Source organism: Hydra viridissima, unplaced genomic scaffold (genome assembly GCF_058129835.1).
Source record: "Hydra viridissima isolate aposymbiotic clone 2 unplaced genomic scaffold, HvirCarnegie_v1 scaffold_8, whole genome shotgun sequence".
Classification (NCBI taxonomy): Eukaryota; Metazoa; Cnidaria; class Hydrozoa; order Anthoathecata; family Hydridae; genus Hydra; species Hydra viridissima.
This window is the reverse complement of record NW_028324307.1, coordinates 15,582,477-15,599,080: the sequence shown is the minus strand read 5'-3', so window position 1 is coordinate 15,599,080 and position 16,604 is coordinate 15,582,477. Positions and strand designations below refer to the sequence as shown.

At 32.3% G+C, this 16,604-nt stretch overlaps 1 protein-coding gene across 1 annotated transcript; it reads left to right on the top strand.

The window, feature by feature from the left end:
• Positions 1-3,352: 3,352 nt before the first annotated feature.
• Positions 3,353-6,152, top strand: LOC149885315 (uncharacterized). Its single transcript, XM_090094797.1, has 2 exons — positions 3,353-5,359; positions 5,518-6,152. The coding sequence occupies exons 1-2, from the start codon at positions 4,990-4,992 to the stop codon at positions 5,598-5,600; spliced, it is 453 nt and encodes a 150-aa protein (XP_089950923.1). The 5' UTR covers positions 3,353-4,989; the 3' UTR covers positions 5,601-6,152.
• The last annotated feature ends 10,452 nt before the right edge of the window (positions 6,153-16,604 follow it).

Here is a 16,604-nt window from a genome sequence, read left to right as displayed (position 1 = left end):
GGTAAACAAAATGAACGTCATTTGATCCCATTTGCACGACATTTACACGGAAGAAATCAACAAAGTCTCTCTCAGCGCCGCCGACGACAAAAGAATCATTTTGGAAGATGGAATTCACACGTTGGCTTATGGGCATTTCAAATTAAAAAAACCAAAGCTAGAGGCAGATCCAGAGCAAGCGAAAGAACCCGAGCAAGAGGAAGAGTCAGAGGCAAAAAGGTTGATCGCAGAGTGCAGAAAGATAATCACAGAGAACAAAGAAATTTCAAAGAAGTCAAAAAGATTGATCGCTTGCAGAGAACGAACTTGAAGCACTACCTCTAACGTTTCTAACATGAATCTCCATACAGCCATCATATGCTACTATTGCATGAGGCAAATGCTTCATATTGCGAGTACAGAACCGAGAAACAGAAGAGGAACTCAATGAACATCTACAAGAAAGGAAACCTATGATAACTATGGCATTTCATGTCCTAAACATCCCTTAAATCCTCTTTAAAATTAACTAAACAAATTATTTCATAAAAAGACAAATAATATTAAAAGTAGATATTTAATATCAAACACTTTTAGAGATTAGAATAGATTTGTTTAAATTTGTAAAAAAAACTCAGGCCTTTATTGGTTTGAATATTGAGGGTATTTATTTGTAAGAAAAACATTAATTCTACTATTTAAGTTTTAGATCACACAAAAAAGAGTCCAATCCAGGGTAAGATAATCGCGGAGTCCAAAGGATTTTAAAAAATTTAACAAAGTAAAAAAAATGAGCAACAAAAAAAAAATGTGGAGGGAATTTTATTGCCGAACGAGGCTTTGTCCACTTTTCAATTAATAAAGGCAGCAAAAAAACTGAAAATAAAAAACTTTCGGGGAGTTTTTGTTAGAGACGAATTGCCAAAAAAGGCAATGAAAAAAGAATGCGGAATTGTCAACACGGGGGATTCGAGCACAGAAGGATTTCATTGGGTGTATTGGTACAAAGACGGGGATGAAAAGTTCAGCTTTGACTCTTACGCCCAACCACCTCTCGTCGAGCTCGTCGAACTCGTCGAATATTTAAAAAGCCCCGTCTTTTACAACAGCGAAAGGGTTCAATTTGGAAACACGTCTTATTGTGGTCACTTGTGCCTTTTCGTCTTGAAAAAATGTGAAGAGGGAAACAGCTTTCAAAACGTTGTCACACCCTTTGGTGATTGCAAATCGAATTTTAAAAAAATTTCGCCCATTTAAAAATGATTGACAAATTCAACAGAAGCGAATTCAGCGTTTATTTCGACAATAATTCAACAGACTCAGCAAGCAAAGTTTTTATTAAAACAAACGGTTCCAGCACCATCACTTCAGACATTGATTTTAATTCTCAAAAAATCATTAATTTGGCAGAACCAACCAACTCACACGATGCTGCCACAAAAAATTATGTGGACATGCATTCGTCGGGAGGAACTGGCACGGTGATTGGAGCTGCGGACTTTGATTTAAATTCCCATAAATTAATGTGCTTAATCCATCAAACTCGCAAGACGCTGCAACAAAAAGTTATGCAGACGTTTTGTTACAAAAATCCAACTTTTTAGGACTTGTTCCAGGATCAGGATTCACCAGTTTGGGTTTAAAGTCGCAAACTGTGACAGGATCAACCATTGCAACAGTCTTCAGCTACGTAGACGGTCCTGGAGTTCTGAGAAGGCTACGGCTGGCCATAAATGGAACCGGAACAATAGTTCCTGGACGCACCTTTATTCAAATATTTGGACCGGTTTACGCCAACTCTTTGCAAGGTTGCAACGTCTACAACATCAATTCATTGGGAGGATATTTTACGCTCGACTTGCCGTTTACAACAAACTTAACCATCAAACTGATCAATAATAATATTGCAGCCATCACTTACTGGATTCAACCCTTCATTTCCACATTCACCTCCATCCCTCCTCTTCTCTCCTCTATTAAATTGTACTCAGGGACGTTCAGATATCTCAACACCACTTACGGAAACGAATATGTTTTGCTAAACACCAATGGAAAAGGAAATGGCGTTTTTCTGAAATACATCAGGATGCATGTCATCGGCGCTTCTGGAAGCTGGTGGGAGTCCAGAGTCAGAATGTATGACGGAAATTTGCCTCCAGGCAACGGAACTGTCCTTAGTCCATGGACTCCTTACAATGAAAACAATTACAACAATTTCCCTGGGTATGATGGTAACAGCAAATGCATCTTTTCCTCGTCTGGACTTGAAGACTTTTACTTGTCTTCGTGGAACGGAGCAAACTTAACCTCGTTCAACAGCAAATCAACAGGACTGCTGTACCAATCCACCGCATCCAACGGGTCCACCACCACCATTTCGTTTTACAGAAATTTTGCAGAGGCAGACTCCATGCCCAGCGTCGCAGCTGGAAGAAGGCTCGTTGTCACACTCAACTCCGGTGATGCGCAAGTTGGTCAATCCGGAAGCTTTTACCTTCTTCTCGGACAAGCGTATTATTACGCCTAATTCTAAACCTTTTTAAATTTAATTTTGTGAAAAAAAATTTTCTTGGCGCATTAAAATGAATTCCGTTGGCACTCGCAAAATTAGAATCTTACGAAATGAGGATGGAAAACTTCGAAGTTTTAAAATACAGGATCCCATTAAAATTTTAAAAAATAATGGAGCCCAGTGGCGCAAAATTGAAATTTTCAAATCACTCATCCAAACAAAAAAAGAACAAGACCAAACAAAAAAATAAAAAATAAAATTTTTGCAATGGAAAATTTAAAGACCTTTTCAAAAATTGGAATTTTTTTTAGCAAAGAAAAAATTTCAATTTTTTTTTGAATTTTTTTTTGAAATTTTTTTTGAAATTTTTTTTTAAAATTTTTTTTTTAAAATTTTTTTTTTTGCTCCAGAAAATTTTTACCCCGCAATTATCAAAATTTTCACAACAAAGATGAAAAAATAATTTTGTCCCAGAACTCTCATTTACTAGTAGTAGTACTATTATTTTAACCAAAACTATTTTTAGAAAAAAGTATAGCTTAATACCTTTAACTAGCAAGCTCATTTTAATTATTATAAAAATCTGGCTATATTCACTCAATTTAAAAACATAATACACTAATTTTAAAAGGAGCTATTATAATGAGAAATTAAATATCATTTTTAACAAATTTAATTAATAATAATTTTTTAAATTCGTTATAAAATGAACTAAAAACATGTTAAACACGTAATAATTTGTTTTAAGGGATATGTCTAATGGCATTTCCTAATAGCATAAGGAAGTTCCTATAGGCATTTCCTTATGGTATGCAGCTTATACATAAAAGTATAAAAAAAATTAGTTTAGGAAACAAAACCAAGTTTTACTAAATCGTTTCATAAATATCTAATTTAATATGACACATCAATCTCGCAAGAGTAAAATCTATCATGAGGATATCATAAAGTCTAGTTCAAAAAAGCGACATGAAGAAGATATATTGCAATCACAACAGTTGCGATTGCAACCTTATTTATCTCAAAGTTCGTCTGCATCTAAATCTGGAGAAGCAATTTCAAAAAGAACAAGATCTGTAAATCCTACAAAAACGACGAAATCTATTATACAGACAACAAGCGCTGCGTTGACATCATTATCGGGAGAGTCTTCGAATAATACGTATGATTTTTATATATTTTAGGAGTATACTTCATATCTTCATTTCACTACATCTGATACTCAAATAAATAAATCATAAAATGATGTTGAGTTTTTCTGCATATTGTGTAATCAAAAGTTTACAGCTCGTGTTGGTCGAACATCCAACATTAAGAAGCGTTTACAAAGAAAACATCATGACATTTTGGGTAAGTGGTTTGACTCATACGATACACTAAACAAATCAAATAAAAAGCGAAACGTGCTAGATGCCGATACTTTGAACGCTATCAAGTTCTTTATTACATCAAACTGCTCGATTAATGCATTTAATAATCCCTTTTTGAGGAAAATAGTCAAAGTTCCACTTCCTTGTGCAAATAGTTTTAGAGAAAACTTGATACCAGAAACGATGGCAAAATTATCAAACGTAATTAACGAAAAATTAGACGATGCCCTGGTTGTCACTTTATTTAGTGATATATGGACATCTCCTGAAATGTTGGACTTTATTGCAGTTGGTGCAACATTACCGAACAGTGATTTAAAAAAAGAAATCATCATTATTGGTATGGAACAGATGACGGGACGTCACAATGCAGAAAATATTAAATTAGGGATTGAAAAGATTATAAATACCTTTACCTTCAATAAATCAAAAATAAATGGTAATTTTTTTTAATTTTATAGCTTTAATTACTGTAAACACAATGAATTTATTGATTACTTAAGTTATACTTATTTAATAGCTATTACATGTGATGAAGGGAGCTCATTTGTCAGACTGTTTAAGCAATTATTTGTAAAGTCTCAAGAAGATAGAGTAGAAGAGACGAAAGGAGGCGATAGTGCATTTGAAAATGATCCATTGCTGAACCAAGAGGTTGCCTTTTATATTGAAGAAGCAGATAATGAGCAGCTAAAAATATGTGAAGATGAAGTCTTAAATATTGAAATTCAAACCTCTGATGAACTTCTTGAAGTGCTATTAACTGAATCAAGGAAGCTTACTTTTACAAATGTTATTCAGTTAACCAAAACAGCTGAGGAAGTAAACATCACTTATGACTTTAACGAAGATAACGAATACGATCTTCATAGTGCTGAACTAATTAAAGATCTTGAAATTGAATTGGGAACATCAAAACTACCGCGGTTTTCTTGCGCAGCTCATAAAACAAACATCGCTGTACGAATCGCTATTAAGTAACAAAAGTATATGTGTCGTTTACTTGCGACGCTTTCAAAGTACGCAAGAAGCATCAATCAATCTATAAATAGCGTTTAATACCACATAAATAATGAAGCTAAATTACAAACAAGCTGTGATGGAATTCGTTGGTCAGCTGCTTTCCTAATGTTACAGAGTTTTCAAAGTGCTTATAAAAGAAATGCATTCGATCCGGAAAATCAATGCCCAATTGAATTAGATAAGATTGAACTATACCTACAAATCCTTCTTCCCGCATACCAGTTCAACTTAATTGTACAAAAAAATCTTTCATCGGTTGCTGATGTTTTGTCTGCATTGACTATTATGATTTCAAAATGGAGTAGAATGGTATTACAAGGAAATGGAAAAGAATTTGCTAACTTGTTAATTTCTTCTTTTAAATTAAAGTTTGAGTACGAACTTAACTCAGGAATTTATCAAGTAGCATCACTGTTGAATATCTCAAAGCTTAAATTGTGGTTCTTTAGACCTGATTGTCAATTTTTTGTTAAAGGTATTTAGTTATTAGGTTTTATTATTTAATTAAGACAAAGAAAAAGTTGTAGAATTTAGTTTAAAAACTAGTTCTTAAAAACCTAGTTTAAAAATTTAAATACTTTTACATATTAATTTATTATATTAAAGTTTGTATCGCAACCCAAAATTATTTAGGAGCAGTAGAAAAGCTACACGAAGTTCTGAAATTCTTTACGCCAAATTTATCAAAGTGCTTTAGAATCGCAACCAGGATGTGAGCTTACACATGCGAAAGAACGATTGAGTTCAAATGATCAGCAAACTGATTCGCTCAGCGGATTTATGCTAGATGATAACTATTGGCCAGAAGCTCGGAAGCCTAATTTACAACTCTATTTACTTGAAATCGAAAAAGAAAAACTTTACTTGTTTAAGCAATTGAAGAGAAAGGACTTGCTGTATCTGTGTATCCTTCTTATATTTTTTGGTTCAAAAATTCTAAAATGCCAATGTTACGAAAGCTGTTTGTTATCTTACTAAATATTCCATCATCAGCAGCTTTTATAGAAAGATATTTTAGTACTTCTGGTTTTGTATGTGAAAAGAGACGAGGCAACATGACAGCTGATCTGATTATCAGTCGCTCATTGTTAAAAGTAAACTTAAAACTTCTTGAAAGTTTAAATAATTTTTCGGACGACGATGACTCAGATAGTGAAATATAAACTTATCATATAAAGACAATATATTTTTTGAACTTGAAAAGCACAAAAATAAAATGAATATATAATGCAATAGTTTCAACAATAACGCAACGGTTTAAATAAAAAGTTATATTATATCTTTGAATTAAAAAGTAAAAAGTAATTATTTAACGATTCGCGTTTTCTTAAAAAGACACATTTTTTAAAATAGATTAGGTCAGTCGCGTTTGTGTCAAGTTTGCAAACCCATTTATTCGCGTAAGTTGCGTTTGAGTTACGTTTTTAAACGCATTTTATATGCGTATGTTGCGTATTAAATGCGTGCGTAAATGCAGTTATTTGCGTAAATTGCGTTTACGTTTACTTAATTAAACGCAATAAATTGCGTCAAATGCGTTTGAATTTGCGTGTGAGTTTTTATTTTGGAACGCAAACGCAAAACGTAGTTTTTTTTTGCGTTCCAATGTATGATTACAACTTATTTTGATATTATTTACTGAAAAATGAATAAACTACATAACACATTAAGAGATGTGCGTTAAGTTGCGATTAAGTTGGATCGATCAACCTACTTTAGCGTTTATAGGCATGTAAAAAACCTGGGGCTTCTAGTGTTAACATCTCAGATTTGAAGTTGAACAGGGTCTGATCTAAAAGTGAGAATAATTCTTGTAAACTTTATTCATTCAGCATTTTGCCAGCCCTAAAACTAATGAAGTGGTTGTTTAAATTTACTGCAATTAACTCTAAAGAAGCAAATATTTTGTTTTGGTTTTAATCTGAACTTCTGTTTCTAGACTTAGGCTTCAGTCCTGCTTTAAAACTTTAGAGTTTTTTTAATACCTATCTATTTCCCAACTTTTTGCATAACAAACTTGGAACCCAGCAAACAGATTTGTATTAAATCAACATGAGCCGTCATTGTGACAGCCACAGACATTGCCTAACTATAGAAGTCAATTTTAGTTCTGTCTGAAGTCCATGGTATACACCATAACGGAATTTGCCTTATAGTCAGACTGACTGAAGATGTTATGATCAAAGAAAAGTCTTTTTCGAGATGTCCAGCCATTACAACTTTAAGCCATATTTGATAGATTGTCTGCATAATCTTTTGTAACTGTCCACACAACACCCTTATGTATATATTGATCACAGAAAATGTCGAACTCTACATCACCTGGTAAATGAACCGTTAGGTCTTGAAAGGGCACTTTTCGTTTTCGAATATCTAGGACACTTATATTGAAACATAAGAAAATATGTAGAGACTATTATTTCAAAAAAGTTTAAAAAGAAAAAAGTTGCAAAAATGAAAAACTTAAATTTGATTTCATCTCAACAAATTTATTGTGGCTCTTGTTGTGGAAACTTTATATTTACTTCCTCACATTTGTGTAAATTTTCAACTTGGAACCATTCTATGAGTCTTAACGAGACATTTTTTCTTGAAAACTAACAGTAAAAAATGTTTCTTGAAGAGACTTTCTATGTACAACTTTATAGAAAGGAATTTAAAAATTTTTTATTTTTTTTTTTACCATAAACTGGTTGAGTTCAACATTATGGAAAGGAGTTGGATTCTTTTTGGAATTTGGAACGCGTATTTTTGGAAATCTCAAGCCAATCGGAAGGTTGTGATTTACATTTAATGAAACCTATGTTTTTGTCATACTCCATTTAAAAATGACCTTTTTGGGAAAACAAAATAGATCATCCAAGGAAATAAAAAACTGTCTAACTTTTGTTTTGACCAGTACAAGAATTTCAAAAGTTTGATATCTTGGCTTGATTGATTATTTAAAAAATCAAACGATGTTTATGCTACTTCATCTATCCTCTTTTTGGCAACTGTTTCTATCATCGCCATAGATCAGAATTTTTTTTTTTTTCTCACACTTTTTCACCTTATTTTTCTTTTGCTTGATGTTTGCTTCTCCTCTGTTTAGCTTGATTTTTAAAGCTCGTGAGCGTTTTAAAGCTTGTGAGCGTTTTAAAGCTCGTAAACCAAAACCAATCTCAATTTCATTGTTGAATTTTCCGATGACTCATAAAAAATCTCTCTATCCGGATAGAGAATGGTAAACATATTTAACACTTTATGCTCAGTTTCTCTTGAAAATAATAAAGGCACTTTATTATTTTCAAGAGGTAATCCTTTATGAGTAGTGAAACTGCCTCCTTCTAAAAAAGGAAAAATAATTTTTTAATCGTCTGACACAAGTCATCTGAGAGCTTATAAAATTGATTTTTGTGTCAACTTAAGTTTTTTTTTGGTGGTTCACTTAAAGATAAATACAAATATTGGAACTTGTTAAACTAGAATTTATTGCAAAATTTAAAAAAATTTTTTCACAAATGAGAAGTTTTTGTATTAACTAAACATTGGTCATATAACCGGTCTAAAACTTAATTATAATTATAAAAAAGTTATTTAAGATTATCTTAAATCTTATAATCTTATAATTAACTTAAATCTAATAATTTTAGTCTATAAATCAATTTATTTTTTCACAATTATGAAACTTTAGGTTTATGAATAAACAAACGTTTAAACAATTCTTCTTATGAAACGAGTATTGTAAATAAATATATAATACCTTGAACAATTTTATCTTTGCCATTCTTACAAAAACTTTATTTTGGTGGCTTTTTGTTATCAGTGTTGGCTTCATTTTATTGTGGTCACATTGCAGACTGTGAAATTTCAGGCCGAAAAAAAATCTTGCATTTACTTATTAGACAGCGAGGCAAAAATGAATCCAATGTAGGTATTGTTTATTGGATTCATTCACCTGCTACAAGTTGTTAGACACTACAGCGTTTGCTGCTCACTGTGAAACAAAAATAATGTGTTGATAACTCAGAACAGTGTTTGAAGCTGTTTACGGGGAGTAAACAAAATTTTTGGCGTCAGTACATGGCAATAGATGAAACATGGATCCACCACGATATTCCAGAGTGTAATGGTTGATCCATGTTTTATCAGTTAGGTGAAAAGCAACTGGTGAAAGCCATCCTAAGTGGCAAAAAATACAAGAGCCGGACAGGTTCTGGCGAGTGTTTTTTGGGAAACACAGGACATAATATTCATGCATTATCTGCAAAAGCGAAAGCTATCGTGTATTGCATAGCGCTACTGTACCGAGCTAAGGATTAAATAAAAAAGAAACGTCCAAATAAAGGCGAAGAAGAAAGTTCTCTTTTACCAACATAACACGAACACGATCACAACTTGATGGTTAAGATGAGAAAACTAACCCTTCTCACCAGATCTGGCTCGCAGCAAATACTACCAGTATCAAAAAAATGTTCTAGAAAGTTAGTTTTGGAACAAATGATTAAGTCATAATAAATCTAGGGTTTGTAATCCCGTGCTATATTTAAAATCCCGGAATTTCGGGATTGCATTTACCTATTCCCGGGATCCCGGGATTAATCCCGGGATTTTTAAATACCTGTTCTTGAAAGATTTTAACATATTGTTTTAGAAATATTTTAAGGAAATTAATAAGAAATTTAAAGTATGTTTAGAAAAACTATCAAATTACAAGGAAATTCTTTGGTTTGTTAATATTATACATACTTAATTATTAAATTATAAAGAAATCGTTGTCTTTGTAGATATAATAAACATATGTAATTTCCTTTTGATTTTTCATCGATAACGTCTCACATCGAGTTGGTATGCAGGGCAAATGTGCTTTTTTTTTATAGCTTTATTAAGTTCGTCTGTTATTTTTTTACTCTTTTTAAGAGCAATAGAAACAGATTCAAATGAAGAGTCAGAAGAATCAGAAACAATTTCGAGTAGTGCCTCATTTGAAACAGAAAGTTCAACTTCTGATTCAGACTCATAAGCTGTTAATAATGTAGCTGGATTTGTAGCGTCTAGTCTTTCAAGTAACTCAACTAATAATTTGCGACATTTTATTGGAGTCGGAACTGTTACTAGCTCTATTTCAGATTCGGACTTAATGTTGGTTCTACCATTGTGCAGATACTGAAGGATCCCACTTACATCGGTACGCCTTTGTTGCATTCGAAGAACGAGAGATGAAGGCAACTTTTGACTTATAATGTTGTTAGCATCTTTAAGTTTTTTTTACATAAAAGTTATGGCAACATCGGCTGAAAACAAATTAGAGTCCCGACGGCAAAGGCCCTAAACTGTTGCTTTTATTGTTGTCAGAAAAATCATCATCCTCGCAAGAGTTACTCTCTGAAAAATCGTCTTCTATATCTGATTGTTCGCCTTCGTCTTGCTGATCTATTTCTCTTTCTATATCCTGCTTTTGATATTGTACTTCAATAACGGCCAGTTGCACACCATGGGCAAAACATAACTGTTGATTTACAGGTAATATTCTCCCAATTTTTCTCATCACACTTGCTCCGTCAGTCATAATACCAACAATATCTTTTCTCAAATCAAGTCCATGTTGTGCAAGCTTTTGTTCTAATAGCTCAATACACTTATCTGCAGACATTGATCCCGTTATACGAATTAAGCCTAGGCTCCAGAACTGACAATTTTGTGCATGTAAATTAATATTCATGTTCGTAACGGTTACGCAGTGATGTCCATTCATCAAAATCTTTCTCCTACACCGAATTCAGGTATTTTTTTTTGCTAGCTATATCAGTAATAAAAAAAAACTCCTTATTCTTTTGCTGTAATCTACAACCATTTTACGCACAGTGTTGACTGTTGTGGGTAAACTTTTGAATCCTGTAGCTATAAGACCTGCACGTATATCACTAGAACGGCATATCACGTTGAACGAAATCCCATCAAGGGCTGTTAATTGTGCAAGTGTAGCAGGAAGTGATTTTCCTTCTCGCTCCAATATCGGAAAATAATTGGTTAACGTTTTTTTTTTTTTTTTATTGGTGGTTCATCTCGTGTGTTTGCTGAAATAGTAGTTGTTGTGAAGTTAATTTTATGGACGGAAAGTAAGTGCGTATGGAGACCTTTCGTTGAACCACCTCCAATTTTTTAAATCTTTTTGCAGTCAGTAGACTTACACATTGCTGTTTGCCCTTTTTCTTCTCTTAAGAAATGTTTCCAAACAGCAGAATTACTTTTTTTGTCATATTCCATGTAAGAAGCCAATATAGTTTTAGAAAATTTACTGTTCAAATAACCAGCAATTTTATTTTTTATTAAAACTTGTACTATAAAATAGTCGCAAACAGATAGCTTTTATTCGAGATAAAAAGTTGTCAGAAACTTGAATAAATGCGATTAAGCACCACAAATTTTTAAGAATGTAACTGCAATCCAATTTCAATTGTTAAAATAACTTTAATCCAACTTTATTCAAAAACATAACCGCAAGAATTTCGATATTGTAAAGTTCGAATTTAATTGCAATCGAACGAAAAAAATAATTCAGGAATTTTCAATACGAAAGTAGTCAAATATTAAGCGAAGAAATTTTAATTTAAGAATGTTCAACAGAAAACGATTTCAAAAAACTCCCGGGATTTAATGCTTAATTCCGGGATTTCGGGATTGTTAAAAACCGTGGAATCCCGGGATTTCGGGATCCCGGGATTCCCAACCCTAAATAAATCTCGATAAATCCTTAAAATGTTATAAAAACGCTGGAGTGAATGCATCACTTTTCAAAGAGAATGAATTAAGTTAAAAACAATGAATAAAGTCAAATTAAGCAAAAAAAAATAATGTTTTTTTTAATTGTTAATCTCAAGACTCTTTGACCGATGTTTTTTAATGCAGGCTTTAAACCAGTTGCAGTTACTAATGTCGAACACAGGCCACCAGTTTTAAGAATGCTTGAAGGTTTTTTTGTTTTTTTTTCGTTTTTATTTCATTAGAAGTTAAAAAAGGATTTTTTTAGACATCTTATAAATTTGGCGATCCTATTGGTTAAAGTTTTCCTTAGCGGTGGTTTTCCAATTTTATCGTCAGTGGTATTAAATTTTTCAATATAGTTAGGACAGTTTTGAGCCAATTTACTAGAACACCCTAGTTTATGCGAAGTTTAAGAAATGTTTTGTCCGTTCGATAACATATTTAAAATAGCTTTTCTTTTTTCTACTGTTTTTTCTGTGCCTATAAGAAGATTAAATGTACATTACAAATAATATTCACTATGACTCGTTCCAGTTCTCAATTAGCAATTTTATTGAAAAACTCCAATTTTTAATAGTAAATGGAATTCTCCACCAACATGTGGTATATGCCATCCTTCAAAACTTATTCTTTAATTCCAAAACTCTTGTGTCAGCACATTTAAACTGTAGCTGCCTTACTGAGTTGTTCGCTTATTCAAAAGCACTTCAGACATCTTTCTGCTAAGAATATCCAATTATACAAGTTTATCATTTATGAACCTTTTAATCTATATAATAAAGCCTTTTTGTTGAAAGTAATTTTGGCGTTTGATCTTTTCTGTTAATGACAAATTGAATAAAAATTTCTCAATCATTCTTGAAATCAATTTACTATAATTTATATATTTAGAATATTAAAAAAATTATACTAACCTTATCACACATCCTATAATTTTGTTTTAACCTAAATTATTGCGGAATAAAATTCGAATAAAAAAGAGCACACAGCTGACTAATGTATTAAGAAGTTTAAAGGAACTCTGCAGAGCTCCTTTTTTAAAAGTTTAAAAAGAAGAGCGCTGTTAAAACACTGCGCACAAAAGGTGCAACATTTCTTCTAATGATCATCAAGATGAAAGAAGGCTTTATTGAAGTACAGAGCTTTTTAATCCAATTGATTTATATTCAAACTACTTTCAAGTTTGCTTATTAAGGTTGATGGTACATGATTTTCGATGGTTATAAATAATAAACTTTTTTTCATCAGAAGTAGTGACGTATTACTATTACAATATGATATAATATACGTGGTGGTCGGTAAACTGTATGTGCAGCCGTATAACAGACTTCAGGGATATATGGTTGTTGAAAAGCCAAGTTTCACATTTGTTTACTGCTGATGCAGCTATGTGCAAACTTCCTACATATTGGTCTTTTAAAATAAAGACTGATTTAACGAAACATTTGTAAAGCTTTGTTAAGCTGTCTGAAAAACTAAATGGTGTAATGGTCACACATGGTTCTCAACTGCTTGGTAGAACTGTATTGAACCGCAGAGTTCTCATCGCTGGTACCTAGAATGATATTTTGAATTTTGAATAAGCTAGTTCTTTGAAGGTAGTAGAATGCCAGTAAGAATTAGATTAGTTGGTACTTTGAATTGAAGAACAGTATAACGTAATTGTGTCAGCCCCAACCATTCGTCATTGTTTACAAGAAGCTGCCCTTCGAGGCTGTATTGCAAAGAAGAAACCTCTTGTTTCAATGCAAAATTGACTAAATTGATAAAGAATTATAAAAATGTTCCTCAGTTAAAATGTTTTCTTTTTGAAAAAACGTTTTATGGACTGATGAACCCTAGTTTAATCTCTTCCAGTTTAATGGGAATATACATATATATATACATATATATATATATATATATATATATATATATATATATATATATATATATATATATATATATATATATATATATATATATATATATATATATATATATATATATATATATATATATATATATATATATATATATATATATATACAGTGGCGACAAAATAAATAGCACAGATTGATATTCAATATTTAATGATATATTTTCCAGATATCTGAGTTTTTGAGATCTAAACTTTTTTAGCCTAACAAAATATTAATTTTAGAAGATAACATTACTGAGTAAGAAAAGAAAGTAACTTAGTTAAAAAAAAAGTACAACCATATAAATAATTTAGAAGTACAGAATAAGCGGGCAATTTAAATAGCACACCCTGTACAAAACTATCATTTCGTCCTTTTGCTACCAAAACCACGGAGATTCTTTGTATAAATAGTTTAGAAAACTTTATTAGAGGTAAATTAATATTTAGTGGGGTATCCTTTTGAGTCAATAACTGCTTGACAACGATAGCCCATTGACGAGATCAATTTTTGGCATCGTTCAGGCGTAATGGCGTCCCAAGCAGCCTTTATTTCTATCCAAAGTTGGTCTAAATTTGTTGCAGTTGACCGGTTTATGTTACTGTCAACTTCCTCCCACAAATTTTCTATCGGATTTAGGTCTGGTGACTGTGCGAGCCACTCCAATACATCAATCATCTTAGCGTTAAACCACATTTTAACACTTTTGGCGGTGTGCTTAGGGTCGTTGTCTTGTTAAAATTTCCAAACCAAAGGGAGATTTTCCTCGGCATATGACAACATGACGTTTTCTAGTATTTATTTGTACATGTGTTGATCAATTGTCTCTTGAATTCTATGCAACGGGGCCACACCACACCATGAAAAACTGTCCCAAACTACCACAGTGCCACTACCATGTTTTACGGTCTTAAGAGTATACCGAGGGCTGAGTTCTTGGTTTTGGGGACGACGACCATATTGTTTTCCGTCGGATCCAAAGCGATTAAACTTAGATTCGTCAGTCCAAAGCACATTTTACCAAAAACTTATACCCTTGTGTACGTGCTGTTTTGCAAGCTTCAAACGGCTGACGAGATTACGTTTTGAAACCAATAGTTTTTTTCGGGCAACCCTTCCAAATAGCTAATGTATGCGTAAGCGTTTTTTAACAGTGCTGACAGATAGATCGAGTTTTAAATTTTGAGCAATTTGTTCTTTAATTTTTGGTGCGCCAACAAAGGATTCAGCTTAGCGATACGGGCAATGGCTGCGTCTTCTCTGGGGGTTGTCTTTCGTTCGCGAGACTAGCGCTTTTTTGTTGCTTAATGAACCGGTATCGTTAAATAAGTTTATTTAACAAGTTAATAGCATTGATAACTTTCTTATGAGAACAACCCAGTCTTCGAGCTATTTCAGAATTATTCAATACTAGATCTCGAAATGCCTGTACTTGTCCTCGAGAGACATCTGTCCCATGTTTACCTTGTCCCATAGTTGATAGATAATGAATTTTTATTTTGCTAAATGAATTACAAGAATATCCTTTAAATACTGAATGGAATGATTATTTTTTGATGTAATAAAAGAATTTAAGTTTTTTTAAATAAAAAGTAAATGTGTGCTATTTAAAATGACCGCCAAAAGGTAAACACGACCGCTTAAATGCTCAAAACAAGCAGTTTTGACAGCTACAAATGTCTAGTGAGTATTTCCGGTCAAAAAAAGGTGAGCATTGTTGATGCTATAAAAAATAACAGCAATTGCTTTAAATACAAAAAAGTTAGCATCAAAAAGTAAAATCAACTGGTCATGAAAGTGTATTTATTTTGTCACCACTGTATATATATATATATATATATATATATATATATATATATATATATATATATATATATATATATATATATATACAGTGGCGACAAAATGTATGTATGTATACAGTGAGAGGTAATGTAGAGGTAATGTTAAGGTTTGGGGAGCTGGCATGGTATTGGACTGCTGGTCAAAATTGATGGAAATTCGGATCAATATAAATACAAAGATCTATTACAAAACGTACAGGAGCTGTATGGTGATTAAAGCTCTATTACCATAATACCTTGGTGAAAATAAGTGTATTAGTGGTATTTGTTAGAAACCCACAAAGTTCAAGATTTGATAATATGAAACAAAAGACCTTGTGACAATCAATACAAACCTTAAAACAGCAATATATAAAGCATTTTTTACCAGGACATATCGGCGATTTTGGGTCTAAGTAAAATGCTCCGGCGTCATGAGAACCAGGAATAGCCAACTGGTTGAAAGGTATTTTGTTCGCTATTTGTGACGGAAGGTCGGACATCCAGGTTGACATTTTGCCTTTTGAGAAATTATTATTTCCTAAAAATGAGCTTTTTTTAAAAAATAAGATAAAAACTTTGACCTTTTATAAACATTTTTTATTAACTTTACTTTATGTATTAATTTTACAGGAAGGGACGGCTCCATTGCTTAGAGCTCTTTACTCACAAAAAGAGATTCATTCAAAATAGCTTTTATTTCATAAAATTATTTCGGTTTTAATGCACTATAACGACCCAAAGCATATTGCGAGATCTCAAAAAGTTTGGCTTCAGGAAAATAAAATTAATGTTCTAGAATGGCCGCCCTAAAATCTTGATCTGAATCCGATCGAGAACTTATTGAACATTGGGGTGGCATTACGAGATAAACAAACCTCTGATTTAATGAGTTTGGGGAGGGTGGGTGGGGGGAATCGTGTGAACTTCAATGAAGAAAATGTTATGTGTGTTATTTCTGTGATCGCCGCTGTATGTTCTCTAAGTTAATTTTTAAAGAAATCTGGTTTCCTGTAGGAAATACGAACGTCTCTTAGGAATTAATAGATAACAGTAAACAAAATAAATTTAGATATCTTTCTTTAGCCTCCATATACATTAGCATCAAAAGTAAAAATATTATTTCGGTAAGACTAATAGCAAATTAAATTAGAAATAAGCACAAAGCTTAAATTATATAGTAAGAAAATATTCAGATTTTAGTTTGTTCAAATTTTGGCTTTTTGCAAAATTATCAGTGGTATTGCTTTTT